This window comes from Pelodiscus sinensis, chromosome 11 (genome assembly GCF_052426305.1).
Source record: "Pelodiscus sinensis isolate ZL-2025 chromosome 11, ASM5242630v1, whole genome shotgun sequence".
Classification (NCBI taxonomy): Eukaryota; Metazoa; Chordata; order Testudines; family Trionychidae; genus Pelodiscus; species Pelodiscus sinensis.
In genome coordinates this window covers 19,619,189-19,646,735 of record NC_143062.1, presented here as the reverse complement: position 1 = coordinate 19,646,735, position 27,547 = coordinate 19,619,189, and the positions used below count along the sequence as shown (strand labels likewise).

The 27,547-nt window shown below is 53.1% G+C and overlaps 2 protein-coding genes across 5 annotated transcripts; both read left to right on the top strand.

Moving 5' to 3' along the window:
• Positions 1 to 833: 833 nt before the first annotated feature.
• On the top strand, positions 834 to 14,697 carry DPP3 (dipeptidyl peptidase 3). Of its 2 annotated transcripts, none has more exons than XM_075938980.2 (18): positions 834 to 935; positions 1,655 to 1,937; positions 2,146 to 2,235; positions 2,589 to 2,726; positions 3,614 to 3,688; positions 3,927 to 4,020; positions 4,271 to 4,401; positions 4,751 to 4,881; positions 5,112 to 5,170; positions 5,533 to 5,727; positions 11,345 to 11,457; positions 11,814 to 11,906; positions 12,068 to 12,130; positions 12,410 to 12,534; positions 13,032 to 13,152; positions 13,359 to 13,538; positions 13,765 to 13,927; positions 14,490 to 14,697. In XM_075938980.2, the coding sequence occupies exons 1-18, from the start codon at positions 871 to 873 to the stop codon at positions 14,639 to 14,641; spliced, it is 2,271 nt and encodes a 756-aa protein (XP_075795095.2). In that variant the 5' UTR covers positions 834 to 870; the 3' UTR covers positions 14,642 to 14,697. The 2 variants fall into 2 exon arrangements, with proteins under 2 accessions (XP_075795095.2, XP_075795096.2); XM_075938981.2 differs by lacking the exon at positions 834 to 935 and adding an exon at positions 939 to 962.
• A 2,177-nt stretch (positions 14,698 to 16,874) lies between these two features.
• Positions 16,875 to 27,439, top strand: BBS1 (Bardet-Biedl syndrome 1). 3 transcript variants are annotated; one of them, XM_075938982.2, is made up of 17 exons: positions 16,875 to 17,021; positions 17,417 to 17,493; positions 19,082 to 19,116; positions 19,436 to 19,708; positions 19,908 to 19,954; positions 20,296 to 20,334; positions 20,815 to 20,887; positions 21,096 to 21,227; positions 21,387 to 21,493; positions 21,943 to 22,063; positions 22,370 to 22,528; positions 22,792 to 22,861; positions 23,283 to 23,441; positions 24,185 to 24,318; positions 26,464 to 26,598; positions 26,676 to 26,762; positions 26,961 to 27,439. In XM_075938982.2, exons 1-17 carry the CDS (start codon positions 16,987 to 16,989, stop codon positions 27,045 to 27,047), a joined length of 1,770 nt encoding a protein of 589 aa, XP_075795097.1. In that variant the 5' UTR covers positions 16,875 to 16,986; the 3' UTR covers positions 27,048 to 27,439. The 3 variants fall into 3 exon arrangements, with proteins under 3 accessions (XP_075795097.1, XP_075795098.1, XP_075795099.1); XM_075938983.2 differs by having other exon boundaries at positions 16,961 to 17,021; positions 17,362 to 17,493; XM_075938984.2 differs by having other exon boundaries at positions 16,984 to 17,021; positions 19,082 to 19,297.
• Positions 27,440 to 27,547: the final 108 nt, after the last annotated feature.

The following is a 27,547-nucleotide window of genomic DNA, read 5'->3' as shown; positions in this document are numbered from 1 at the left end:
CCAAAAAAAAAACCACTGGGGAAAAAATTCTGTTGAGAAGAAAGTGGGGAGACCAAAGTTGTTAAACAAAAAAGGACCCTGAGAGTTAAGCAAAAAAATTTTTAAAAATTAAAAAAAACCAGAAACAGCCTGACCTTTTTGAGGCTTTTTGGCCCTAACAAGCTGCTGGCAGCCGCCCGCCATCTTGTCTCCCTGTTCAAGGCCAGACAGCGCCCCTGCAGAAACCAGTAAGCACCTGGGATTTTCGCCTCTTGGCCGGGAAAAAAAAATCAGAAGATACCAGACATTTTAGGTGTCCAGTATTTTCTGTATTTTTTTTTAAACCAGACAGGAGGCAAAAATCAGACTGTCCAGGTCAATACCCGACAATCCCACAGGTGCAGACACAAATACAATATTTGTAATCCTGCAGGGTTTTGATCATAGTACCCCACCATATGGGTTTGGCTGCAAACTTTCTGGAAAATCAGAAAAGCCACACGCACTTGTAAATCAGGCTAACAACCTTCCCTCCACATTCCTTGTGCTCCAGGTACTCCAGCCTGCAACCCTCTGGAAAGTGCGGGACCCAATCCGCTTTGTCGGGGCATGGGGAGCACAGGGTTCTCCCCCCACTGGAGGGACCAGCTGAGCCAGACCCAGGGCAGCTAGCCTGGCTAGCTCGGAGATGAGCGAGGCCTTCCCCTCTACTGGTTATGTGACAACAGCACCTGAAGCGACAGCATACGGACCAGTCCTTTAAGGTACCGCGTGTGGAAGGGGAGGAGCTGGGGAGGAGAAGTCCTGACGCTCCCGCTGCTCGATTGGCTGCCGGAGCGTCTGTCTCCCCGGCTGGGCGCACGGATTGGTGGGTGGTCCGGGGCCGAGGTTATGAATGGGGAAGCCGGTGGCGGACTGGCTGCATTGCAAGCAGGAAGTCAGGACAGCGGCGGCAGGTGGGGGCGCAGGGCGCGTGCTGTAGCGTGAGCTGGGTGCCGGGGGGGTCTCGTGCTCCCCACTGGGGGGCGGGGCGTGCCTGGGGCTCGAGGGGGGAAATCCTCAGATCAGTGGGAGGCGTGGGGGGGGGTGACGGCCCCGCGGTGCAAGGGGCACAGGCCTTCCCCGGGCTGGGGAGACGCCGGGTGTGAGCCAGAGCCGGGGCCTTGGCACAGGGAGTTGGGGATGCGCCCGCAGCTGGGGGTGTGTGCAGGCACTTGTGGGCGCAGATGTTGCTGCAAGAGAAGCGGGTGACGGTGCAATGGGGCACGGTCGGGAGGGTCTGATGCGGAGATATAGTCGCCTCTAGGGTGGGCTTGGGGCAGCTAATGCAGGCAGGATCCCTTATCCAGCTTTTCGCAGGGTGCTGCATCCTGGGCTGGGTGTGTCGTTGTACAGTGGTGCTGGGAAGGGCAATTGTGTGGTTTTGTGGGTGAGCCAGATAGGCTATTGCATGACTGTGCTTGTGCCCCTAGTTGTGCCCATGCCACTTTGGCTCAGCTGTGGGGCACAAGCTGTCAGCTGTCTGTCCTCGCTGACTTTCTGCTGTATGGGAGTGTGGTGAGGAGGATATAGCCAACCTAGGGACGGATATTGGAGTGTAGGGTGGGGAGCTGTGAATTGGGACTGAACACAGGTTGTGGATTGGGACTGAGGGACACCTGTGCTCTCTCTGCAGGTTGACCAGTGAGATGGTGGACCCCCAGTACGTGTTGCCTAACGATGTGGGGCTGGCACTTCTGGACTGCAGTGAGGCCTTCCAGCTGCTGCTGCAGGGTGAGCGGCTCTATGCCCACCACCTGTCGCGTGCCTGCTGGTACGGGGGGCTGATTGTGCTGCTCCAGACCTCGCCCGAAGCACCAGCCATCTACGTGCTGCTCTCCCGCCTCTTCCGCGCCCAGGACCCCAACAAGCTGGGGGAACTGGCATGCTCTGCTGGCCTCACTGACGAGGAGTACCAGGTACGCCCTACCCAAAGGCCTGGGTTCTATTCCGTCCCCAGCTCTGGGAGGGGAGCAAAGTCTAATGGTTTAAAGCAGTGGGAAGGGGCTGGGAAGCTGATCTGCTGGGTTTGTTTGGCTCTGATATGGAATTCGCTTTTAGTGGGCTAGAGAAAGGGAAGGAAAGGTGGGTGCCTGGCTGGAACTGATCTTTCCTCTTCTCACCTAGGCGTTCCTGGTTTATGCTGCTGGCGTGTTTTCCAACATGGGGAACTACAAATCCTTTGGGGACACCAAGTTTGTACCCAACTTGCCCAAGGTGAGTCTGTGGTTGCGGGGGGTGGAGGTAGGGACCACATGTCTGGGGCACAGGATTGAAACATGTTTTGGAATGTCTATGGGAAAACACTGCTCCCCAACACAGATTCATCCTCCTGCCAAAAGCTCTGTGCAAGCTGCCTGCAGCAGGGTGTGTATTTATCTGCCTCACCCAGCTATTCATCACTCTCCATCCCCCTCACTGGCTGCGAGGCAGGTACCTGATTGAGTTGAATAGTCTATGGAGAGAGGCAGGGGGAGTTTGCTGTTTGCCCCGATACACATATATCATGGTTCCAGCCCACTTATCCCCCTCTCAGTCACAGCTCAGTCCCTTTCTCCTTTGCCTCCTAGGACAAGCTCCAGCAGCTGATCTGGCAGAGCCAGGCATTCCAGGAGCAGCCAGAGGAAATGGAGTCACTGTGGGGTAGATGTGGGGAGCTGATGTTCTCACTGGACCCACGGCAGAGACAGTTGGGGCTAGGAAAGAAGGTAATACCCCACTTGTGCACACATGATGATTCTGGAGGGTTGGGAGCAACCATGGTGGATTGATTTAAATCGGTGATTAAACTACTGATTTGAATAGTGATTTAAATCAGCCAGCAGGAAACCTTGATTGAAATAGCCTATTGTCATCTTGTTTTTCCTTTGTACTTTTTAGTTGCTTTCCTAAAGTAAGGTTTATTCTCATTGGTTGGTATAAACCCTTCATATGGGTTGATTTATGGTTTCTAGACTACGAGGAGCCACTGCGGTCGTCTGATTTCTTATCAGGTCACAGGTCATAGGGCTGCCCTGAATTAATTCCTGGTTGAACTAGAGAACTAACTTAAGGCGGGAGCTTTTGTGCAGAACAGAAACTGAAAGAACTGTGGTTTCAGATAATGCAGATAGCAGTGCTTGCTCCATTGGCAAACTGATGGCATACCCAGGTCTCACTCTGCTCTGTCCTCTGGACATGCAGGCCGTTGTGAGCTGCATAAAGCTTGGCTCATCCTCTGCCATTAAAGATGGTTTAGCCCCAAATGCTCATATAAGTATGCAAGCCGTGCACTTCCCCCTTTAAGATTTGAGGAGGGCTCATCCAAGTACTATATTCTTCTATTGTGTATTTCTTCCTAATGGCTTGCAGTACGTTTTGGGCTTGACGGAGCCTGTCAGGAGTTCAAACTGCATTTTAAACACATTTTCTTGGGAAAGAGAAGTCTATTTAATTATTAAAAAATTGGCTGTACATTTAAAAATTTGATTAAAAATCCTAGCAATTTCTAGTCACCCTAGAGCCAGGGGAAGATGAGGGTTAGCTGGGAGACGAGGCGCGCAGTGAAAAGATAGGGCTGAGCTGTCTCTCTGTAACATCTTGCCCTCTCCCACAGGGCATTACCACCTATTTCTCTGCGAACTGCAGTTTGGAAGATGCCCAGCTAGCCCAGAGGTTCCTCGACTCACAGGTACCTGTTGTTGCGCAAACATGGGACATTCCCCGGGTCCCCCCGTGGCAACCCCAAGCCTGACTGCTTTTGTGGGGTGTGTTTTCTGCCTCTGCATTGCTACAACCCTTGCATACAGGGGAGTGCCCAGCACCAGACTGGCTCCCATTCTGATCCCAGAACCTCTGCATGGGATTGTAGAGTGCCCTGTGAGTGGGGAGCAGTGTCAGATGGGGGTAAATCTCTTTGTCTGTCTTAGACCATCAGTGCCTACAACACACGGCTCTTCAAGAAGAAGGATGAGGCAGGGCAGACGTGCTATGAGGTGCGGCTGGCATCCGTGCTGGGCACTGGTAAGACTCCCCATCCTCTGCCCTCTCACTGGATCTCCTTGGTCTGCGCTCCCCACAGCACCCACCTCCCTGACTCCCTCTGACTTATGCTTCCCACACTGTCTGGATCTGTCCTCAATTCCCCAACCTGTACTCCCTTATACCACCCACCTCGCCTGCTGCCTGGCTCCCACTCCCATGCTAGCCCCCAGTCCCTGCTGTCTTCCCCTCACCTCCCCATTGAATTGTGTGTCTCTGGGTCTCTCTCCAGACGCACCTGTCGATCCTGAGCTGGCCCCCAAGCTGCGCTGCTTTGAATTTGAGAGCTGCAAGTTCTGTGTGACCCGCGGGGATTACGCACCCCTGCTGGAGAAAGTGGTGGAGAACCTACAACGTACAAAGGCATGCATGTCCCTTCGGCGTATGCACTGGGGAGGGGTTGGTCCGAGGCTGTGGGAGGGTGGAGGGCGGGGATCTCTCAGTAACGTTTGTAGGTTTTAAACCCTAACCCTGGCACCAGGGGAAAACCTTAGTTTTATATCCGGAGAGAGGGGATGGTCTTGGAGCCAAAGGACTGAGCCTGGACTCTTGGGTTCTGTTCCCAGTTCTGGGAGGCGGAAGTGGGAGCCAGGACTCCTGGGTTCTCACTTCCTGAGGTTGAGGAAGTGGCAGAAATGTATGGAGGGGGTTGGGGAGAGGAATGGCTGAACTCAGAGGAATAGTCATTATTGATCAACGATCTTTCTCCCAGGCTTATGCTGCCAATACCAACCAGGAGAGCATGCTGGAACATTACATCCACAGCTTCACCCAGGGCTCCATTGCTGCTCATAAGGAGGCTTCCCGCTGCTGGATCCGTGACAAGGGGCCTATTGTCGAAAGGTCAAGGCTGGGAACCAGGATGTCCCCAGCTGTGGGAGGGACATGGTGTTTGAGCAGGGAGGCGCGGCAGCTAGGGGTTTTGAGAGAAGTCAGGTGCCAACTGGAGGGGTGGGAAAGGAGAGGGATTTGTTGATAGGGATATTTGCCTCCTGGGGTCAGCGAACCAGAGGGATTTGTCTCCTCTGCCCCAGGGCAGGCCAGGCCATCTAATGTGCTTTCTCCTCCTACAGTTACATCGGTTTTATCGAGAGCTACCGAGACCCCTATGGCTCCCGGGGGGAGTTTGAAGGTAAAACACACTGGCCTCAGACTCTGAGGGCCGCGGTTTGAAGTAGTGGGAGGGAAGGGGACGTGCTGACTGTGAGCCGGGGTGAGTGCTTCCCGGCATGTGTACTTCAACTGTGTTAGGGTGTGGCTGACTGCTGAGCGGGGTGTTTCCATCTTAGGGGTGTGTCTCTTGCAACTGTGTACTGCAGGTGTGTTTTGAGGGCTGTGGGTGTGTATTGTAATTGCTTTGGGGTGCCTGTAAGGGAGGGAGTGTAGTTTGTGCCACTGTTTGGGTTGCATTTGGTGGCGGTGGGTGGAGCGTGGCTGGCTGGCAGAGAGGCAATATTAGCTAGCCCCTTCCACAGCACCCACTGTCTCCCCCAGGATTCGTGGCTGTAGTGAACAAGGCCATGAGCGCCAAGTTTGCGCAGCTGGTGGCATCAGCTGAGCAGCTGCTGCTGGAGCTGCCCTGGCCCCGTGCTTTCGAGAAGGACACCTTCCTCATGCCGGACTTCACCTCATTGGATGTGCTGACCTTTGCAGGCAGTGGGATCCCGGCCGGCATCAACATCCCCAACTGTGAGTGCTACCCATGATCCTTTGTGCCTGTGCCACAGACCTCTGCACCTCCCTAGGGCTACCCAGAATCCTCCCTGCTTGCATCCCTATCCAGAATCTCTTGTGCCTCCCAGGCATTATCCAAAATACTCTCCTACCCAGGCACTATCCAGAATCCTCTACGTCTGCATCCCATCCATTGGCACAGGAGACCAGACCACATGTAAGGCCCACGGTCTGTCCCCTTGAGTCGTCAACCTCCTCCTGGCCCTGGAGAAAGCTACTATATATAATACCAAGAGGAGGATGCTAGACGAGGGGGTTCTCTGCGACTGTGGGGCCTATTTTTGGTCCTCCCTTGTGTCACGCATCCAGGCAGAGTTCCTCTGAGTGGCGTCCACTGGCTCCATCGACAGCTTTGAGGAGCAGTGGGCGCTGTCCGGGGTTCTCTGCTCGGTGTCCCCGTCTGGTTCCCTTGTTTTAAACCTTTGACCCCCACACCTTGATCCTGTTATGTCATTATTTGTCCCCAGAAATTAGTTGGACCCTGGGTCTAGTCATTTTTCCCACAGGGCTGGGGGAGGGACTTTGAGAAGTGGGTGGGCTGTGCCCACCCACCCCTCCCATTGTTTTCCAAATAGAGTTGCTCTCCCTTCATGGTGAGGGCTGGCCCCAATGTCCTAGCCAGGCTATTCGGGGCATGGAGGGTTCAGCAGGGACTCTTCCCCCTCGCAATCAGTGCTGACCCCAATGCAGCACTAGGGGGCGCTATGCTGCAGACAGTGGGTGGAGCGTTCAGTGTCCCCCATCCAGGGACAGTTTTATTAAGGTTTGCTTCCGGAGCGCACACCATGCTGCTGCTTCAGCCAGAGCTTCCTCTGGACGCCTCAGCAGACCTTCAGTCCTTAAAGGGACAAGATGGGTAAATCTACCCTGGCATTCTCTCTGCAGTTCTACATGGTCTCAACCTCATCCAGCCACATCTCAGCACTGTCATTGTCATTAGAGCCTCCCCTCTTTCAAGTTCTGGTATGTTCAGTGGGATCTTCTGCATCTCTCTCCAATTTATTTCAGTGATAGAAATGTAGCCGTGTTAGTCTGGGGTAGTTGAAGCAAAATGCAGGACAATGTAGCACTTTAAAGACTAACAAAATGGTTTATTAGATGATGAGCTTTCGTGGGCCAGACCCACTTCCTCAGATCAAGTGGGTCTGGCCCACGAAAGCTCATCATCTAATAAACCATCTTGTTAGTCTTTAAAGTGCTACATTTCCTGCATTTTGCTTCAATTTATTTCACATTCAGCAGAAAGTTTCTGTGGCAGTTGTAATACTGCAAAGAAGTTCCTATCTTGTGGAATGGCAGTGCCCACCCACTAAGTGGTCAAATCAACATAACCAGGTAATTCCAAGTCACTGGGCATGTGATAAGCTACTTGGAAAAACATACAGAATTAATGGAATTACAAACTATCCAGAGCCATAAAACACTGTAGATCAACCGTGTCATTCAATATCCTTTACATCAGTCTTGTCTAGAATGCCAGATACGGTACAAGAATAGGTACTGGGCCTGGCATGTGACCAATATGAAGACAACCTCAGGTGCCATCACCATTCCAATACTTCTGTTTAGATTTTAATGTTGAGGGGCCCCAAGTGGTTCCCAAGTCAGCATCTGTGTGACTCTTCTCTTTCTAGCCAGACAGCCTTACGTGTCAGTGATCCTTAAGTGTTGGTGATCTGTCCTCTATGCACTGCTCTTTCAGGTTCTGCGGTCATGATTCCCTAGTTGTGTCTTTTAGTGGCTAGTGCAAATGTCCCATTAATCTGATCAGCAGTTTCCAAGCACACATGGTCAACAGCACCCTGGTTTCCTAGCTGAACAGGAAATGTTTCTGGATTCGAGCCTCTGTGCCATGGACAGCAGCTTATACCATCAGCAGTGTTAGGTCATCTTCACTCTTGGAGTCCCTGGAGTTCCAATTCCTGTCCTTCTCTTCATTTCCTTTGGTTCTCATTTGCCTTGTCCTGTGTGGGTTTGTTGCGGTGCTGTTACATACCAGGGGAAGCCACAGAGAAATAGAAGGTGGGATTCTACGCTGCACATGCCTCCTTTACTGTCTTCGGCTTGTTTTTCAGACACTAGGCTGGGGTGAGCAATAGGCGGATTATGGGGTCAATCTGGATCACCAGGTGCTTTTGAACAGATCTCAAATCTTTTTATTTACTTATCATCAGCATCATTTATAATGCTGGAGCACTGCTCTGACTGTCAATTCGGGGTAAATTGCTTAGAGACAGGGCTACTTGCAACCCAAAATGGGGGGTTCCTCCATATAAGGCACACCAAACAAGTCAAAAAGAGCACTTCTGTTCACCACACTGGCCGGCAAGAGGTCATGCAAGCAATTTCCTTAGACATTCCAGTTCTTCTTTGCCACCACCAGTACCTCTTCTTATGCAGATGTGAGGTTATGAAAACTAATTTCACCAAATCAAAAAGGGTTCTTCTGATCCCACATTCCCAGGTCAATTTAGAACCCAGAACTTACTCAAAAGAGCATGCTGTGCCAGTCCCTTAGAATCTAAAATCTAAAAGTAGAAAGAAAGGGAAAGGAAAAGAAACTAAACAAAACTATTTGAGTGAGTTGAATCAAAGTACATACCCGACTGCAAAGTTCATGGTGCAGGCTTATAGCAGAGGTAGAATAATCTGTCTTAAATCAAGTCTCTTGAATACCTCCTCTGTTAAGATGGATCATCAGTATTTTCAAGCTTCAGTTCCTCTCAAAGATCCTTCAGAGTTGAGAATCCTGACTGAAGACCACATGGAGGAACTTTTAGGGTCCTTCATATTATCCTAGGTCATGTGGAAGAGGGACTCCCATTGCTCTATGTGGAAAAGTACAGCTACAGAATGGAGTTTGTCACATGAGCAAGTCACCTGTCCATGCATGACTCAGGCCTTTATAAACAGAAGCCATGGCCCGCATTTCAGATTGAAGGTTTGCAGGAAAGTCCACTCAGTGTAGGGGGTGCCTCTCATGCTTCATTGTTCATTGAATATTTTGATTGGCCAGTCATCCTGAATAGTCTTTCTGGGACACACTGACTAGCTACTCTGTGGGTGTTACTTCTGGAGCTAACAGTTGAAATACAGAGATACAGCTAATGTTCATATCTTGAAGTACAAAAATGATACATGCTTACAAATAGTACAATCATAAGCTTTACATAGACATTTCAAGTAGCCTACTTTGTACAAGATTTGTTGCAAACATATAACAGTGGTTGCAACAATGATCTGTAAAGACATATCACAATCTAGTAAAGTCACCTTATTATTGTTGGGTTTTATTATTTTTTCTGAAGTCTGGACCTTGATTATACTTTAAGCAAGAAATATGGACTTTGACCAAAATATAATTCACTACCCCGGCCTAGACTCTCCCCTTCCCTGGGAAGTACTATGTGAATATTTATCTTCCCACTACAATCTTAATTTGCCTGGTCTCCATCGCTGTGGGCAACTACTGGTGCCCCTAGCAAGAGCACACCATGCACTTTCTAATCAGTGATCTCTTTCATGAGGAGCAGAATTTTCTGAACATGTTAATGCCAGTTTGTAAGCTGCTTTTATCTGTTTCCATTTCTCAACATTATGTTTACAGTGCTCAGGTGCAGATTGCAAGTTTATAGGTCAACCAAATGCAATATCAGTGGGCAAATGTTCTAAACTTTCATATTAAACAAAAGGATGAGAAGAGGGTGGCTCATGCCATATATAGTTATAGACAAAAATCACTTAATTAATAGAATCCTGTAACGCATTAAAGATTAATAGATTTATTTGGACATAAGCTTTTGTGGTTTTTATCCATGAAAACTTATGCCCAAATAAATCTATTGGTCTTTAAGGTGCCACAGGATTCCTCATTGTTTTTACAGATACATACTAACATTGCTACCTCTCTCTGAGATTTATTAAGGGAGTATGTCCAATTTGACTTGTTCTTTTGGCAAGGTTTTCAGCACAACCCACAGAGCCTGACTCAGCCTTCCTATATGCCTATTGCCCCCATGGATGTATGCAGTTCTGCCAGGTGTTTCAGTTGTGCTGTAACCTTTGGAGTAAAATTATTTGCAGACTCTGCCCTTTGGTCCTGATGGATCCTTTGGAGGAAACTAAATTTTAAAACTGTCACCAAAGATCTTGTCTGCCATAGTGTGTCCTGATGTGGTGGTGGGAAGGGAAGATAGTCTTGGAAATACCTAGTGGAGTGATCCCTAATTACTAAGATGTATTCATATCCTCCTTTGCCTCTGTCTAGAAGCAAGAAGTCTCTGGATTGAAGCCCAAATGGTTTAGTTGCAACTGTGAACTTATAACACTCTGGTGTTCTGGTGAGGGTTCTTTTGCTTGTCACATGGGCAGACGCTAGGAACAGTGTCTGATGTCTCTCACCTTCTGGGTCCAATAAAACCAATCTCTTGCAAGCCTGATTACTTGCTTTGCTCCTCAATGTCCCATTTTTTCTTGTAGTTCTTGATGTACCTGCCTTTTAGATTCTTCAAGTAATACCAGTTAGTTTGGTTTTCCTGTATAGTCATATCTTGTAGCACATCATATCTTCAGTGAGAATCAGCTTCTTGTGAGGCAAACTAGGGCTGGGACAAGCAAATCCTGAGAGGTTGTTTTGTGCTGCTCCTGCAAGCTGCAGGGCAAGTCTTGTTACGTTTTTTTCCTGGTAATAGGCCTTTAATATAGATTATACACTCAATTTTGGCAGGCTCACATTAGTTTTTCCCTCCAGGTAACTCCTGAAGCTCAGTCCTGGGCAAACTGCCTTGATCACAGCTTCCATTGTCTCCTGTTTCTGAGTACCCCTTTTGAATTGCACATTGTTGCCCAGTCAGACTGCTTAGGCTTAGCCTGTCCTCTTGGTCAGCAGTCCCCATCTGTCCCATGGATTTTTAATTTTCCTTTGAAGTGGTGCTATTTTCTGGGTTGGGTGGCAGATTTTCCACAGGGTTTTGGCTTGTAAATTTCTTTCATGCTTTCCTGAAACGCTATTTCAAGCCATTTACATTTTTCAGCACTGTGTGTGTGAATTGACTCTACTTCGATTATTTCTGTTTGCTCTGCCTTTGCTGCAGCAATGATCTTATCTTGCACTGCCAGCAACAGACAGTCCTCCTACTCTTCCTGCCCATTGAAATGGCTCACCCATTTGATTAAAGCAAGTCAATGTTTTGCTGCCATTGCACTGTGACTTGTCCCGGAGATGCCTAGAGATGCAGATGTCTCTTAAATGCTCATCCTTTGGCTTGTATAAAAGTTCTGCTACCTCCATGTGGCGTCCCCTAACACTCTCCCAGCCAAAGTGTTTGGAAATAATGAAATCTTCCCTGGCAACTTTCCCTGGAGCAGAGTACAGCAGCTCCTAGGGAGGTTCGTCTCCTGGCAAGGTCGGATGGATGCAGTTGAGCCTCTCTTGGCTGAGAGTGTAACACTCTCCTCTCACAGTGCTTGCTGACCCCAGTGCTGGTGCAGTGGTAGGGGTTGCTATGCTGCAGGGAGAAGGTTTGGGGGCAAGTGGGGTTGAGCCAAGTGTTTCCTTCCCCCTGCCCTCCAGATGATGACATTCGCCAGACTGAAGGCTTCAAGAATGTGTCCCTGGGCAACGTGTTGTCAGTAGCCTACTCCACCCAGAAGGAGAAACTTACCTTCCTTGCTGAGGAGGACAAGGTGTGGGGGAACTTGAAGCCGTGGGTCGGGGTCGAGGGGCATTGGCAGAGCTATGGAATTCATAGAAGCCCAGGGCTGGGGTAACAGGGATTTCTGGGTTGGGACTGAGGGGCCTGCGAGAGCTGGTTTGGGAGCCTGTGGCTGGCATAGCAGTGGGGTTGAAGGGCCATGGGCAGAGCTGGAAGCGGGGGTTAGGGAAGGCCAAGGCTGGGATAACAGGGATGTAGTAGGTCAGGGCTGAGGAACATTGGCAGAGCTGTGGGGGTTGGAGGAAGGCCCAGGCTGGAGAAGCAGGATCTGTGGATCAGGAGGGAGGGTCACTGCACACACTGGCTGAGCCTGAGGGTCTCTTGCAGGACGTGTACATTAAGTGGAAGGGGCCATCGTTTGAGGTGCAGGTCGGGCTGCATGAACTGTTGGGGCATGGCAGCGGGAAGCTCTTTGTGCAGGTAAGCACCCCTTTGGTGGGGGATGGAGGGAGGGGCCAGGGATCCCTATATAAAGGCAGATGGGGCTGCATCTCTGGTTAGTGCACACGGCAGTGCTGGCTGAGAGTGATGGGAAGAGCTGTGATGTCTCCGTGGATACTCATGTCTCTCCCATTCCTTAGGAGAAAGATGGCACCTTTAACTTCGACAGGAACACTGTGATCAACCCAGAGACGGGGGAGCTGGTAAGGAAGCTGGGAGAGGGAGGGAAGAGCACTGATTTTAATGGGTGGGAAGGGAGAGAGCCATCTTAGACTGAACATCTTTGATCACCTTGTGGGCCCCACCGGCCAGTCCTGCATCCCAACCCCTTTAGTGTCCTCATGCGTATCTTCTCCAGACTCCTTCCCCTACATTACCTACAGGATCCCATTGACTTTCTGTTCTAGTCCTGCCTTGCACATTGCCTATGAAGTTCCCTCAGGTGCTAGCCCTGCCACACAACCTTGTCCTACCCCCCACAGGTCCGGACCTGGTATCAGAGTGGCGAGACATGGGACAGCAAGTTCTCCACCATCGCATCGAGTTACGAAGAGTGTCGGGCTGAGTGTGTGGGGCTCTACCTCTGCCTCAACAAGGATGTGCTGCGGTGAGGGGCCGGAGGTGTGGGCTGTCACCAGGCCTAGGGACAGCAGGCAGATTGGGGTCACCTGGGTGGCTGATGGGTTCCTACTACCTGGGTACGGAAGGGGTAGTGAGTGGAGACATGGGTTCTCACACTGGAGACTGTGGGACAGTGGTGGGAGGCTGGAGGATGGCAGGGCTTAGGGCTCAGGATAATGCTGCTGTCCTGCAGAGACTTGGGGAGGAGAGGCCTGTCCCAGTCTATACACATCCCTTGTTCCCAAATCTCTGCTGTGGGACCTAGTGTATTTGTAAGGGGCTCATCAGGGGTGGATCTTGGATGGAGGAACCTTGCAGAACTTGGAGTAGGGGCACATCTTGGGGCGAGTGGGGGTGGAGGGAGTACTCTGCAGAGTTTGGGAGAGTCAGAAACTAGGAATTCAACAGCTGCCTTTCAGTGGGGGGGATGGCAGGTGAGGAGTTGCCCATTGGGTGTCTCTCACTTCCTCCCCCGCCTCCCAGGATTTTTGAGCTGAAAGGTGAGGATGCAGAAGACGTGATCTACATCAATTGGCTGAACATGGTGCGGGCTGGTCTCCTGGGCTTGGAGTTCTACACCCCTGAAAATGGCACCTGGCGCCAGGTGAGGTGGGGGAGAGGGGGACAGGCAATGGCCCTTGAAAAGGAGGCAGGGCAGCCTTTGATTCCTCCTCTGGGCTGAGTGTGGCAGGGCTGCTGTGTGTGGGATAGCCTGGGTTCTGTCCCAGCCCTGGGAGGGGAGTGGGATCTAATGGGTTAGGGCAGCCAGGACTCCTGGGCTGATCACTGCACCTTGCTGCCCTCCACCAGGCTCACATGCAGGCGCGTTTCGTGATCCTGCGGGTGCTACTGGAGGCAGGCGGAGGGCTGGTGACACTGCAACACACCACAGGCGCCGATGGCAAACCCGACGCACTCATCACTCTCGACCGCAACAAGATCTTGCCCGTGGGGAAGCCGGCTATTAAGCGGTTCTTGAGCAAGCTGCAGGTGAGGGGTGGGCTGGAGCTGCAGGGAGCAATCTGGGTGCTCAGGATGGGGTGCTGTCTTCAGTCAGTGCTGGCCCAGTGGAACTGTGTGGAGTTAGGAGGTGCTGTGCTATTCGACAGTGGGGTTCAGTGAGGAAGTGCTGTGAGAGGGACCATGGCAAGGGTATTTGGGCATGCGGGAGTCCAGCTTGGGGGACCTGGCTGGGTCTCAAACACCTGTGTTGCAGGTGCTGAAATCCACAGCGGATGTGACACGGGGCAAGGAGCTCTACGGGGGTTACTCGACCGTCACAGATGAGGGGCCTGAGCGTTTCCTGAGCCTGCGTGACACTGTGCTGCTGCGCAAGGAGGCACGCAAGATGTTTGTGCAAGCCAACACCCGCCTGGAAGGTATGGAATCCCCCAGCACTGCCCAGCCCCTATGCACCTCATTACAGAGCAGTGCTGCCTGGAGAATATGGAGTTCTCCCAGTCCCCCAGGTTCTCCCATCCACCTAGCTCTGGGGTGACACTCACCTGACAGGTACAATTCTGTCCCACACTCCCACTCCTGCTGCCCCTCTTGGGTAATGAGATCTCTGGCTTACCCCAGTCCTATGCCAGCTGGAAGGTCAGGCCTTGGTGGCAGGGACAGGATGGAAAGGGCACTGAGTAGGGGTGATGGGCAAAGGTTGGAGTCCAGGAGGAGTGAGTGATGTGGGACAACAGGGTGAGGGCAGGTGGAGGGTCACAAGAGCAGGAGGTGGGTGCAATATAGAGGGCTATGAGGGAGCAGAGTGACAGGGAGGGTAAGGGTGTGGGAGTAACACTGTGACCTCTCATCCCCCTTTCCCTCCACAGGCAAGGACATGATCTTGGTGTGGGGCGTGGGGGGGAGAGAGAGAGCGTGTGAGTATGAGAGGGGGCCACAACAAAGGCAATGCCATGATCCTGTCTCCCTCCTCTTCCCTAGGAGAGGACGTGACCCTGGTGCAGTATGAGGGCACCGCAGCTGGACTGATCCGCTCTTTCACCGAGCGATTCCCTGAGGATGCTGAGCTCTTAGAGCGCCATCTACTGGAGCTGTCAGATGCTGACGCCCACTTCTGGGCAAACCAGGACTGAGAACAGGGAGACTCTCAATGCACCAGGGACTCAATACACTTAGTTTTTGTATCTGCCTCTCGTCTCTTTCTGCTGCGTCCCATGGGGCAATGGAGGGTGGGGGCACTTGCTCAGCTCCCAGCATGTGTCCCACAAGGGCATTTAATGGGGCTGCTCACCACAACCGTAACAAAAAGGCAGGATGTTTAATAGGCCATAGAAACTGAGGCCTTTCCCCTAAAAACTCACCTCTAATAAGGGTCCTGGTTCCCCTTTCCTTCCACCTGCACAAGCCACCAAAACAGCTTCCTTCCCAGAGTTGGGTATAATACCGAAGAGTCCCCTTCCCCTTCTCCCTTCCCCCCCACTCTAACCACTAGACCTCACTCCCCTCCAGAGTTGGGATGAGAATCCTGAAAAGTTCAGTGCATTGTCATTCACGATAATATATCTGAATTCAGGTTCAAGCAGCAATGCATAGAAAGATGTAGCTGGCTTCATAGATAATTACCTCACTTGGAGTTCCCTGTGCAGCCCTGGGGCCAAAAGGGCTAACATGACCCTTGGGTGCGTGAGCTGGAATAGTGAGTAGAAGGGAATGACTTTGCCTGTGTCCCCAGTGTTGGTGTGATTGCTGCTTTAATGCCAGGTCAGGTGTACACGCTTCCAGCAGGGTGTGGAATGCTCAAAGGAGGGCCCCAAAACTGAGTCAGGGCTGCACAACAAGCCTTACGAAGGGCTATATGATGAGCAGCTCAATCTATTCCACTGATCAAAGTGAAGGGTGAGAGCTGACTTGATGGCATGTGTAGATACTTCCAGATAGAAAAGAGAGCAGGTAATAGAAGCTTTTCAACACTGCTGCAAAGCCATAGCAAGATGAATGGCTGGAATATTGAATGTAGACAGAGTTAATAGTGATCTCTGATGTAATTTCCACAGCCATTGGAATGGCTTCCCTGAGGAGGGGTGGGGATTCACCAAGAGGCTTTAAGGTGAGACATGATCCAGCATGTGTGTGCTGAATGGGTCTGATATGGTTTTGGCCATGGAGTCTCTGAATCCCCCTGTTCATTTCTTTTGGAGACTAGGGGGAGAGCAGGGTCACCTGAATTGGCCTCAATAGAACCCTAACATTTGCAGGTCTGCAGTAAAATGGCTGTAATCAGATTTCATGTTTCAGGGATTCAGGCCGTTATCTGCAGTGGATCAGAAAGGGATTTTTTTTGTTCAGGCCCGGTGTATCTGGGATTTTTTTCCCCCGACTTCCCTCTGATGCACCAGAGAGTAGCTACTGCTGGAGACAGGACAGCAGATAGGTGGGCTGGGCTCTAAGGTGGGTCGGAGAATCCTCTTGCTCAGATTCTCAGGATGCAGTTGATCACCAGTTCTGAGGTCAGGAAGGGATTTCTACGAGCTGGGCCGTCCCTAAGGTGCCACACTGCATCCAGCAGCCAGCCTTTCAAAGCTAAAGGAAGGGAATGTGAGATGACCTGTTAGAGTGCCTGTCTACATGGGCCCAAGGCTTTCCCCACCTGGTGCATTGTGCTCTGGGCAGGGCTCTCTCCAGGCACCAGCTCCACCAGCCCAGTCTGCAGCAAAGTCCAAGCTCCCCTGGCATTTGAGGATCTCCAAGGGACAGAGCAGTGCATTTCAGCCTGTTGGTTTCCAGGGAGACTGGCTGTGTTCCCTGTAAGCTGTGTGCTTGAGCAGGCAGCCACCCTGGAGAGATTCAACTGTGTGCCAGCTGATTAGAAGAGCGCCTACAGCATCAACAGCCAGTAGCATGTGTTTTTGTTAGTGGTGCACATCCACACGTATTGGTACACACAAAATTTATTCTGTGCATGAATGGAAAAAAATAGAGGGAAGGGTGGAGACTGGCTGAGCTGGCTTAGGAAGCAAGGGAAATGAGGCTTATGGGAATGCTGGTTCTGACCTGGGTCCAGGGGTTGGTGGGGAACTAGTTGGTGCAGGGGTATGGGATTCAGGGTCTTTTACTTCCTGGGGATCCTTCTCTGGGGCAGGAAAGTTGGGGAGGTCTCAAGACTCAGGGGACATGTCTTTTGGGGGCTGGATACAAGTGGTAGCCAGGCTCCTGGGGTGGTGACTCCTAGACACTGCAACACTTGATCTGCTAGTAATCCCCTGCCCACCAGCTTCAAAGGGAGTAGATATGAGATGGGAGACTAGAGAGAGTCCCCGCACTTCCGGAACTCTCGAGTTGCCAGGGTCAGTCTCCCCCGGAAGGACCTATTTAAGTGAGACACCGGGGCTGGCTAGGGGACTGTTTTTCCTGTTACTCCCATACTCAGCCATTGGGTTGCTGTAGCAACAGATCCTGGCTGGCCCCTCCTCGGGTGGACATGGCGGCATCCTCTTCCTCCTCCAGCAGCGAGAGGTGAGGGGAGTGCTGGTGACCCTCGAACCCTTCCTGGGCCGGGAGGGCGGCCATGGCTGGGATCCCCACCCAGTGGGGGTGGGAGGAGGGGCTGGAAGTGGGGAACTTTGGGGAGGGGAGTGGGCTTTAGTAATTAGAGGGGGGAGCTCCACCCCTGGGGTCTGTCCCAGCTCTAGGAGGGGAGTGAGATCTAGTGGTTAGAGCAGGGAGGGGCAGGGAGCTCGGATTCTGGGGTCTGTCCCAGCTCTAGGAGGGGAGTGGGCACCAGTGGTTAGAGCAGATGGGGAGGGATGTGGCAGCTGGATTTTCTGTTCCATGTGTTGACTAACATACATCCCAGCTTCTCTCTGTCACTCTGTGCCTACCTGTCTCTGACCACACCCCTTCCTCTCCAGTAATGAAGCTAATTCCAAATGGCTTGATGCCCATTATGACCCCATGGCCAATCTCTACACCTTCTCCTCCTGCATCGGTAAGTCCAGGATCCTCCAGCTGAGAGAGCCGGGGCATGTTCCAGTGGGATTCTCTTGGGTGGAGGTGGGGAGGGTGAGGAGAAAGGGCCAGTTCTGGCTCTGGGAGGAGAGTGAGAGCTAATGGTTAGATTGGAGTGGGGTTGGGAATCAGGGCTTTTTGTTTTTGTTCCTGGCTCGGGGAGAGAATGTGTTCTAGTGGTTTTAATGTGCAGGTGGTGGGGTGCTGAGAATCTGAACATCTGGGTTTTATTCCTGCCCCTTCCATGTTGTGTTTGTGGGTGCTTAGATAAGTCCCATCCCTTATCTGACCCCACATTCTCCTCCAATAGCTTAGTGAGATACCTCAAAGAAAACTGGTCTCAAGGTCACTTAAATGTGTGGTGATGGCTGAGCATAGTTATGTGCAGAGACAAGGGATCCCAACCGAGGGAATACAAAATAAACCCTCCCCCACATGTTTGTTAATTCTTATGGGGATTTGGGCTCCTGTTCTCTGTATGGCCTCCCCTCTCTCAAAGTGAGTGTGTGAGGTGCATACAAACACAGGGGAAGGCAATGAAGGGGATGATCTGATGCTTATTTAACTCTGAGGCCTATGTCTGGTTGGCAGGAAAGTGTTCTCCATTAAAGATTTAGCCCCCTCCTGCCCTTCAGTTACAGAACCCCAGCTTCACATTTCTGGGTCCTCAAAGGAGAACCCTCTGGAAAGTAGCTGTTGCATTGCTGTTAGTGCTGGGAAGAAAACCTTGTCTGCGTTATCCCTTCCTACAATGGGATAAACCTAGGAGTCCTAGCCCCCAACTCTAACCTCCTGGGCCTCACACTCCTCCCAAAGCTGAGGTTAGAAGCTTAGTTCCCAGCCAGCTTCAGCTCACCATTAAATCACAAACTGTAGTGTGTAGCACGCTGCCCTGGCTGTCAAGGCCCAGTGTGATCCCCTCTGATTGCATGCAGGATAATGACTAGAACTGCTGGGCTCATGCTAACTAGGTCCTGTGGAGGGTTACCCATGACAGGGGACTCAAACACTGTCCCCTAGGATATATCCCCGACCTTTCATGTCACTGTGGACATTTATGGGACTCTGTAGAGAGCATCCCAGATGGGAACCAGACACACAGCAAGAACAGATATTGCCCTGTGGTTATAGAGCCTGGAGCATAGTGGCAACAGTCTGCCTTGTAGAGCTGGGGATAGAACCCAAGAGTCTACTCTAACCACTAGTCCCCACTTTCCTCCTAGAGCTGGGGATAGAACCATGGCTCCCAGTCATGCTCTTCCAATCCATGTTTCCAAAGCCCCTTTTATTTCAAAGTCTTTTACATTTTTCAGTGGCCCTGGAACACAAGCCTCTTAAATTGCTATGAAATGAGCCAACACTGCTGTGAGGAGAGAATACCTCCTCCTAATCCCCATTCTCCTCCCCTCCTTGCAGCACAGTTCCCCCACAGTGGGGCAATGTGATCAGCATTAACTGGGGAGGAGACTGTCCCTTTATGCCTGTCAGATACTGGGCCATGGCAGGACCTGCTTAGCACATGGGGAGTCTGTCTGGGATGCTGACGCCACATCTCTTTTTTGTTCCAGCCCTGGCTGACCTGCATGGCGATGGAGATTACAAGGTGAGGAGGGCTGGCCTGCCTGCTCACCCCAGGCCATGAATCTGTCCACCTTGGTATCCTTTCCCACTCCCTCCTAGTTCAGTCCCCTTGGCCTGGTATCCCCCACACTCCATCCTATCTTGGGCTGCAGGAGCAAACAGCACTTGGATGGGGAATGTTGGGATTGTCTCTCAAGATGGGGGTAGGTATTCAGGGCCAGTTATTTTTCTGGGCAGGAGGGAGTGATGATGCCTGTGTCCTGCCCAGCAGGTGGGAGCTTCCATGGGTTTGGGAATGAGGACCCATGAACACTATCCTTCTGTCTCTGTCTTCCCCCCAGCTGGTGGTGGGTGACCTAGGCATGGCTGGCCACACCATGAGGCTGAAGGTATACCGGGGCACGGGGCTGGCCAGCGAGAGCACCTTGTTGGACCTGCCAGCTGCTGTGGCCACCTTTCTGATGGACCAGAATGAGCCACGCACGCCGGCCGTTGCTGTGGCCTCCGGTCCATTTGTCTATGTCTACAAGAACCTGCGGCCCTACTTCAAATTCACCCTGCCCCCCCTGGATGCCAACCCTCTCGAGCAGGATGTCTGGGAGCAAGCCAAAGAGGTGAGCAGAGGGGGTGGCATTGTATGGCCAGCCTATGCTACCTGCCTCTTATCAAACCAATGTGCCCACCCCTCCCTTGCACTCCACATCAAACCCAGTTCTGAGAGTGTGGCCTTGTTAGAACGGAGGGGCTGAAAGTCAGGATGCCTGGTTTCTATTCCCTGCCTTCCCATATCTCTCTGTCTGCATCCCACTCCAGGATATGATTGACCCTCTGACTCTGAAGGAAATGCTGGAGGGGATCCGGTGAGTGGCTTTTCCTGCCCCCTATGAACTATCATATCACCATGCCTTCCCTCCCCTGAAATTCCATCCTGGTCCCTCGCTTAGGAAGTGCTGAGAGTTCATGCCGGAGACATTTAACATTCAGTCCCTGCAGATAGTCTGGGGATGATCCTTGAGGCCAAAGCTGGGGCTGCTGAAAGCCAGGACTCCTGGGTTCTACCCCCAGTTCTGGGCGGGGAGTGGGATCTAGCAGTTCTAGAGTTCTGTTCTGGGTTGTGGACATGGGATGGTGAATATATCCTACTGAGTTTCCGTCCCATGTCTCTCTCTGTTCAACATCTTCCTCTCCTGGTGTGTGTCAGGGACAAGGCGGAGATACCCCTGTCGGTACGATCACTGAGGTAAGCCACGTGGTACCAATGAGGGCAGGGAGTGGCATGAGCATCTCACCCTCCACCAATTTCTTAACTAGCACTAAAACCCTGGGTTGAGAGCTCTATGAACCTGACTTTTCAGGGGATTGGAGCTGGGAGATTGAGGTTGGTGGCCAAGGGAGACTGTGTGAAGGGGTCAGGGATCCTGGCAGTGGGGAAGGCAGGTACAGTAAAGAGCACAAGGCCGGGGCTGGGAATCGGGGAGGGATTTGAGCAGTGGGGGACACAGGTGATGTGGGGATGACAAGCCAGGGGGGTTGGGAATTGGGGAGGGATCCTGGTAGTGGAAGAGGTGGGTGGTGCGAGGAGCATAGGCTCTCTGGGGTAAGTTGTCCCAAAGTTTGGGGACTCTCTATCTCCCATCCTAAGGAGATAGAGGGGGACAATGTGGGGCAGAGCAGGCTGAGACTAGAGCACAGTCCACCTCTCTCTCTCCTCTGTCCCCAGGTTCCTGGCCCAAGATGTATCCGAGATGGAGAGTTTTGTAAACCTACATAAGGGGCAACCAATCAAGCGTCAGGTGGGTCCCTGCTCTGTATCTGGAGAGGAGGACTCAATGGTATTCTAGCATTGTCATTTCCACTCCCCACCCCTTGTCCTGTGAGTCCCAGCAGGGCGATCCAGGTACCCTTACCTCCCAGCATGTCCCCTGGGGAGACTGGCACTGCCCTCGTCAGGTAGGAAGGGGGAGAGGCCCATGCCCCTCGCATGCCTATCTCCCTGTCCAGACTGTCATCACCTGCATGAGCACACTGAAGAAGAACATGGCGGATGAGGATGCGGTCAGCTGCCTGGTGATTGGGACGGAGAGTGCTGATATCCTCATCCTGGACCCCGAGGCCTTCACTATCTTGGCCAAGGTGAGTGGGGATCTGGGTGAGGGGGTCCCTAAATAAACAGCACCTGTACCCCACCCCAGAGGTGGCTGCATCTCAGCACCAAGCAAGGCACCCCAGCTCATATATAGCTCGTTCGTGTGCATGTGTGGAGATGCCCCAGCTCTCCATTTGCTGTTACAGATGACGTTGCCTAGCGTGCCTGCCTTCCTGGACGTGATGGGGCAGTTCGATGTGGAGTACCGGGTCACAGTGGCCTGCAGGGATGGGAACATCTACATCCTGCGCAGGTGACAGCAAGCCGTGAGTGGATACCTGGGTTACAGTGGGGCCAAGAGAGGGCTGGGGAGTGCTGAGGAACGTAAGATAAGGGACCCTGTATGTCCCCACATCCACCTGGATCAGACCCGGGGCTCTCTCCAGCCTGGTATTCCCTTCCCTCTCTGATGGGACCCATGGGCCCATCCCAGTACTCTGCCTAGCTCCTGCCCAACAGCCAGCAGTGCCAGTTGCCCATAATGCACCTCAGCCCAGGCCCTGGTGCTTGAAGGTCTCGCTTTGCTGTAACATTCCTGCATGTGGGGCCTGCCTGGTCCCATCCCCTGGGTCCCAGGGCATGGTGGTGTATGTGTCATGGGAACACCCAAGGCAGGCAGGGGGTACAAAGTGGGGGTTGGGTGGGGCAATAAGCCCTGTGGTGGGCTGGCACTGACCTATCTGCCCTCTCTCCCCACTCCAGGGAGTCTAAGCGATCCAAATACTGCATTGAGCTGAGTGCCCAGCCCGTGGGGCTCGTGCGGGTGCACAAGAGCATCATGGTTGGCTGCTCCGATGAGACACTGCAAGGCTACACCCAGAAGGTGGGAGTGGGTGATGGCACCACCTCCAGAGCACTGGGGAGTGGATCAACTGGACAGGTTCTGCATCCTGTATACCCCCATATCTGCTCCCTACACCTCCTGGTACCAAAGTACCTCTCCCTGGGGGATCAGTGGGAGATCTCTATAGCTCCCGTCTAAGTCTGGTCTGCTAAGAGGGTCATTCAGGGTGTCACATGAGGGATCCTTGTGTAAATAACTCTGTCCCACCCCAGAGGCAGATAAACAGCCTCTGCCCCTCACCCTACAGTTGGCTGAATCTGAGCACCAGGTCCCTTTCTTGCACAGGGGAAGAAGCTGTGGACAATCTATCTGCCAGCCCCACTGATGACCATGAGCCTGCTAGATCAGAAATCACGGGGCTTCCAGGCCGTGATGCTGAGTCTGGCCAACCAGGAGGTGCACATGTACCGAGACAAGAATCTTGTGGACATCATCCACACCCAGGTAACTACCCCTTTGGGCAAAGCCAGTGCCAAGGCTAATGCAGGGCTCCTGGGTTCTGTCCCAGCTTTGGGAAGAGAATGGTCTCATGGGTTAGAGTAGGAGACTGGGAACCAGGTCTCTTGGGTTCTAGCCCTAGCTCTGGGAAGAAGTGGAGTCTAGGGGGTTAGAATGGGGAGACTAGGAGCCAGGAATGCGGGTCTGGTGCTTATGAGGAAGCCAGAACACTGGCTGGGCTGCCTGATACCGTTGCTTCCCCCACACAGGATGTGGTCACCAGCATTTGCTTTGGCCGCTATGGGCGTGAAGACAACACACTCATCATGACAACTAAAGGTGAGCAAAGGACGTGCCAGGTGGGCACCATTCAGTTCCCTGCGCTGCTGTGCAATACTGAATGCATGCTGCAGGGAATGCTGCTGGCTGCGTGCAGGACACACTGATCTTAGCTCAGAAATTCCACCCTCAGGCATCCAGGAAGGAATTCAAATCCCATGGGCCATGCAGTTCAGCAAGGGGCATTAAAGGGTCCGGCCACTATTACAGGTAGCACAACACAGGGGATGGGCCCATAGATCTGACCCAGGGAGAGGGGTTTCAGGACCTTAGTGCCCATTTGCACTCTATCCCGACAACACTTTACCTCTAGTGCAGCATTCACTGCAGAGTTTTGGAAAATCATATTTCTAAGTACAGCCAACTGAAAAGTTTGACACTTGTGAAATGCTCCTTCAATAATACATGCCCCACTCTTCAGGCGGGGGGCTGATCATCAAGATTCTGAAGCGCACAGCCGTGTTTGAGGAGAAGGACACGTCGCTGGGGCCTCCCATGGCCCAGAGCATCCGACTCAGTGTGCCCAAGAAAACCAGGCTGTATGTAGACCAGACGCTGCGGGAGCGTGAGAATGCTGTGGGTGAGTGGGGCAGGAATGTGGAGGGCATGGAGGGGGACAGCTTGTGCCAGGAAGGGGGTGGAGAAGATGAGGATGCAGGGGTATGAGGATGGAGGAGTGGAGATTGGGGGTGGGAGATGAAGTGGCGCATCTCCCACACTATTTCCCATTCCCTTCTCCCCCAGCAATGGGTCTCCTCCCGTGGGTCCAGCCTTAGAGCCTCCAGTCTCACTCTGAGCATCAACCATGGGAAAGATAGAAACCACTGGATTGGGATTTACTTACCAGCTCAACATGTCAGTGTAAATGTACTGGCACCACTGGGGCGGTGGACTGTAGGGAGCAGAAGGGGGGCTCAGTAGGGAGCAGTCTCACAGTAAATGCAGCTCCAATGTCCCAGGAGGCGCTGCACTGCAGAAAGCAGGTTGGGGGCTCAGTCAGGGGTGCCGTGCCCTCACAACCAATACTGCCACAATCCCCCAAGGGCCGCTGCACTGCAGGGGGGCGGGATAGGGGCTCAGTTAGGGGTTCAGTGCTGACCCCGATGCCGCAGTGCCACACCAAATGGCACTGTGCTGCAGATAAGCCATAAACCCAGATCCATTCATACTTAGTCTGCCATGAGTGTAGGGGACTAGAGTAGATGCCCTCTTGAGATCCTTTCCAGTCCTATGGTTCTGTAATAGGTAGAGACCCCCCCCCGGCGATTGGCTGCTGCCCCCAGACTGACTTTCTTCCCTTGCTGTCCCTTCGCCCCTCGCCAGCCATGCACCATGTGTTCCAGAAGGACCTGTGCCGGCTGCGCCTGATGGCAGCCCGGGCCTATGTCAAAGCGCTGGAGTCCAGCCTCGCGCCTGTCACATCCACCCTACAGGAACCCCTTAAGATGAATGCAGTGGTGAGTAGGCCATGGGACACCCACCGCTGGGAATGAAAGGGGGACGGGCGTTCGGATGGAACCAGGAGACAGGGTGAGAAAAATCAGGATTTTCTCCACAGCTCTAGCGGAGGAGAGGGGAGGGGGCTGGGTAGTTTTTGCTGCTGTGGGTTGAAGTAGAGCCCTGCACGGGACTGTTTTTAAACCCTGCTCCCGTCCTGCCCTGCAATACCATATTGTTTCTCGAATATTTATCCTGCTCCCAGTACTGAGGCAGTAGGCCATTGGGATCCCAGTCCTGGTGCAGGGCATGGACATCCTGTTCTCAGCACAGCTCCCTCCTCAGCATCCCTTGCAATGGAATGGGGAGACCCTCTGAGAGCAGTGGTTCCCAACCGCCGGGCCACCGCTCGCTGATGGCCATGGATCTCTGTCTCCTGGGCCGCGGTGGATCTGGGGAACGAGGCTGGGGTATACAAGTCTCTCCGGGGCAGTTGGGAAAGGCAAGTCATATGTCATGGGTCAGGACAGGCCTCTCCCAACAGCAGCGGTGGGAGGGGAGGCACTAGGTGGTGTACTCCAGCCCTGGTCCCCAGAGCTGCCGCGATGCACAGGGCTAGGTGAGGGGGGCGGGGCAAGCACTGGGGGCTCCAGGGGTGGGGCTAGTGCTGGGGGGATCTGGAGGCTGAGCTAGTAGTGGGGGGAGGGCTATAGGGGCGGGGCTGGCACTGGATGCTCTGGGGACAGCTAATATTGGGGGCTGGCACTGGGCGAGGCTCTGGGGGGGTTGGGTGTAGTGAGGCTCTAGAAATAGGAGGCTGGTACTGGGGGGCTGGTGGCAGGGGGCTCTAAGGGGCGGTGGGCTGGCACTGAGGCATTTGTGATGGGGGGAGCTGGTCCTGAGGGGTTTCAGTGCAGGGGACTCTGGGGTCAGTGGCTGGCACTAGGGTGTAGTGGAAGGGCACAGAGCTCTAAGAGTTAGGGTTGGCACTGGGGGCTCAGCTTTTGGCGGTCCAGTAATGTATTTGCATATTCATCATTTGCATAATGAATATACAAATAAAATGTTACCAGTCCACGAAAAGTTTGTGACTGGGTTTGCCGGTCCCCGGTAGGTATCAAAAAGGAGGGAGCCCCTGACTTAGAGGGATTAGAATCCACATCCCTACAAGGGGATGAGCAGCCCCTGCATCTCCCCTTCCCAGGCAAAGGGATTAGAAACCTCGCAGCCTCCATGCAAGTGGCTGGAGAGCCCCTTCCTCATCGTGCCAAGGGGACAGGAAGCCACCCACAAGCGCGGGGAGGGAAAGTTCCCATTGCCACCCTTTGTTCTGTGCTGCTGCTGGCTGGGGCGTCTCGTCTGCGGCGTGGGAGGGCTATTTTCTTTCATTCTGTTCCCACATTATTTTTTGAATTTTTCTCCCCCTCCTGCTAATTATGGCAGCAGGCCCCTCGGGAGCCCACTGCCGCTGCCGGGCTCTAGTTTGAAGTTCAAGGTATAGCCACTGGACTGAGCTGCCTGCTTTGGCAGGGTCACTGTTGGGAGAGCCACTGTTGCTGAGAGCGCAGCAGAAAGTGCCGACAAGGCCTTTGCAGGGTGCTACATGCACCTGGGGCAGCTGCTTTTCAAGGACACTGCGCCCGGGGAGGGGGTCAGACAGGAGCTGTGAGAACAACCCCCCACTGGAAATGCCGGGCATCAGGCAGCCAGAGGGGAAGAGTTGCTCTGAGAGAAGGTCCTGAGGGAGCTTGGCCCTGGTCTCCCTGCCCATCTGCATGTGGGGGAGGATTTGTGTGGTTCATGAGGGTTGCAGTCTGAGCAAGAGCCAGGAGCCATTATCAGACACATTCGGCCAGTGTTAAAACAGGGCGAGATGTGCCCTTGCAATATGGGAGGGGGGAGAGGAACTCCGGGGGAGATGGGTCTCTAGCTCACTGAGCAGATCTGGGCTGAACGCCGATCAGTGGGAGCAGAATTTGGCTTTGTCATCTCTTTAGATTTCCAGGGATCCCTTCTTATGGCTCCTGTGGTGGAGCTTCCTCCCCTCCCGCCCCATTCCCAAGCTGGCTCTCCGGCCCTCATAAGGGCTGGGTTGGCTCTGGGATCAAGGACTCCTCTCCTCCTTGCACTGAACCTGTGCTCAGAATCTACCCCTCCACCTCCAGGTCCAGGGCATCGGCCCCACCTTCAAACTGACCCTCCACATTCAGAATACATCAGTTGGGTGCCCCTCCATCAACCTGCTGGTGAGCTTCCTCTACGACCAGAACCTCTATGCCATGAAAAGAGCCTTCTTCAAGGTATTCCCCCTCTCCTGACCTCTGTCCACCCCTACAGGCCCCTGCCCTCTGGCTGACTCGGCCTTGTCTCCCTACAGGCCCCCATGCTGGTCCCAGGACTGAACTACCCCATTGAAACCTTTGTGGAGTGTCTGAGTGACAAGGGGATCTCAGATGTCATCAAGGTTTGTACAGAGACAGCCCACCCCAGAGAGATGCCTGGTCCTTTGAAATCCTCCCTCCTGGTGTTGGTGGATGGGGGTGGGACCCAGAGGTGGCTGCATTTCAGTGCCCCAGGAGGAATCCGTGTATAAAGAGTCCCTGCACCCCTCCCCATAGGTGGCTTCTTTCTCATCCTGGGCGCTCTGTCTCCTCTCTTGCAGGTGTTTGTGTTGCGGGAGGGCCAGAGCACACCCTTGCTGACTGCCCATATCAACATGCCAGTGAGTGAGGGCCTGGCTGTTGCCTGAACCCCCTCTGGGGGGCGATAGAGACCAGAGCTGCAGTAGATCCCATAGGTGGCTCACTGGGCCAGAGCCTGGAGCTGGAGCTGGAGCTGGAGCTGAACCACCAACCGCCCCAGGATGCACACTGCTGAGTAGGGATCATGGGGAGGGGGTGTTGTGGCTGCCCTCGCTGCCCCCAGCCTGGAGCACAGACCCAGCTGTTTTGTCTGGGATCAGGCCAGGTCTTTACATCAGAGGAGATAGGGGAAGGACTTGTGCCCAGTTTGGCATCAAATACTGTGAGGAAGGTGGGCAGGAGATTCTCCCCCACCCACAAACCTTGGGGCAGCACCTGGAAAGCCCCAGAACTGTGATTGTAGCGTCCCAATAAAGCCAACACAGTCGCTTTGCCAAGAGTGGCGGTGTGAGGAGTACGCAGCATGGGGTGTGGGGGAGATACACGCAGCTAAACTATTAAACAAACCCCCTCCAGCCAAAGGGGCCACACCAAGCACAGAAAAGCA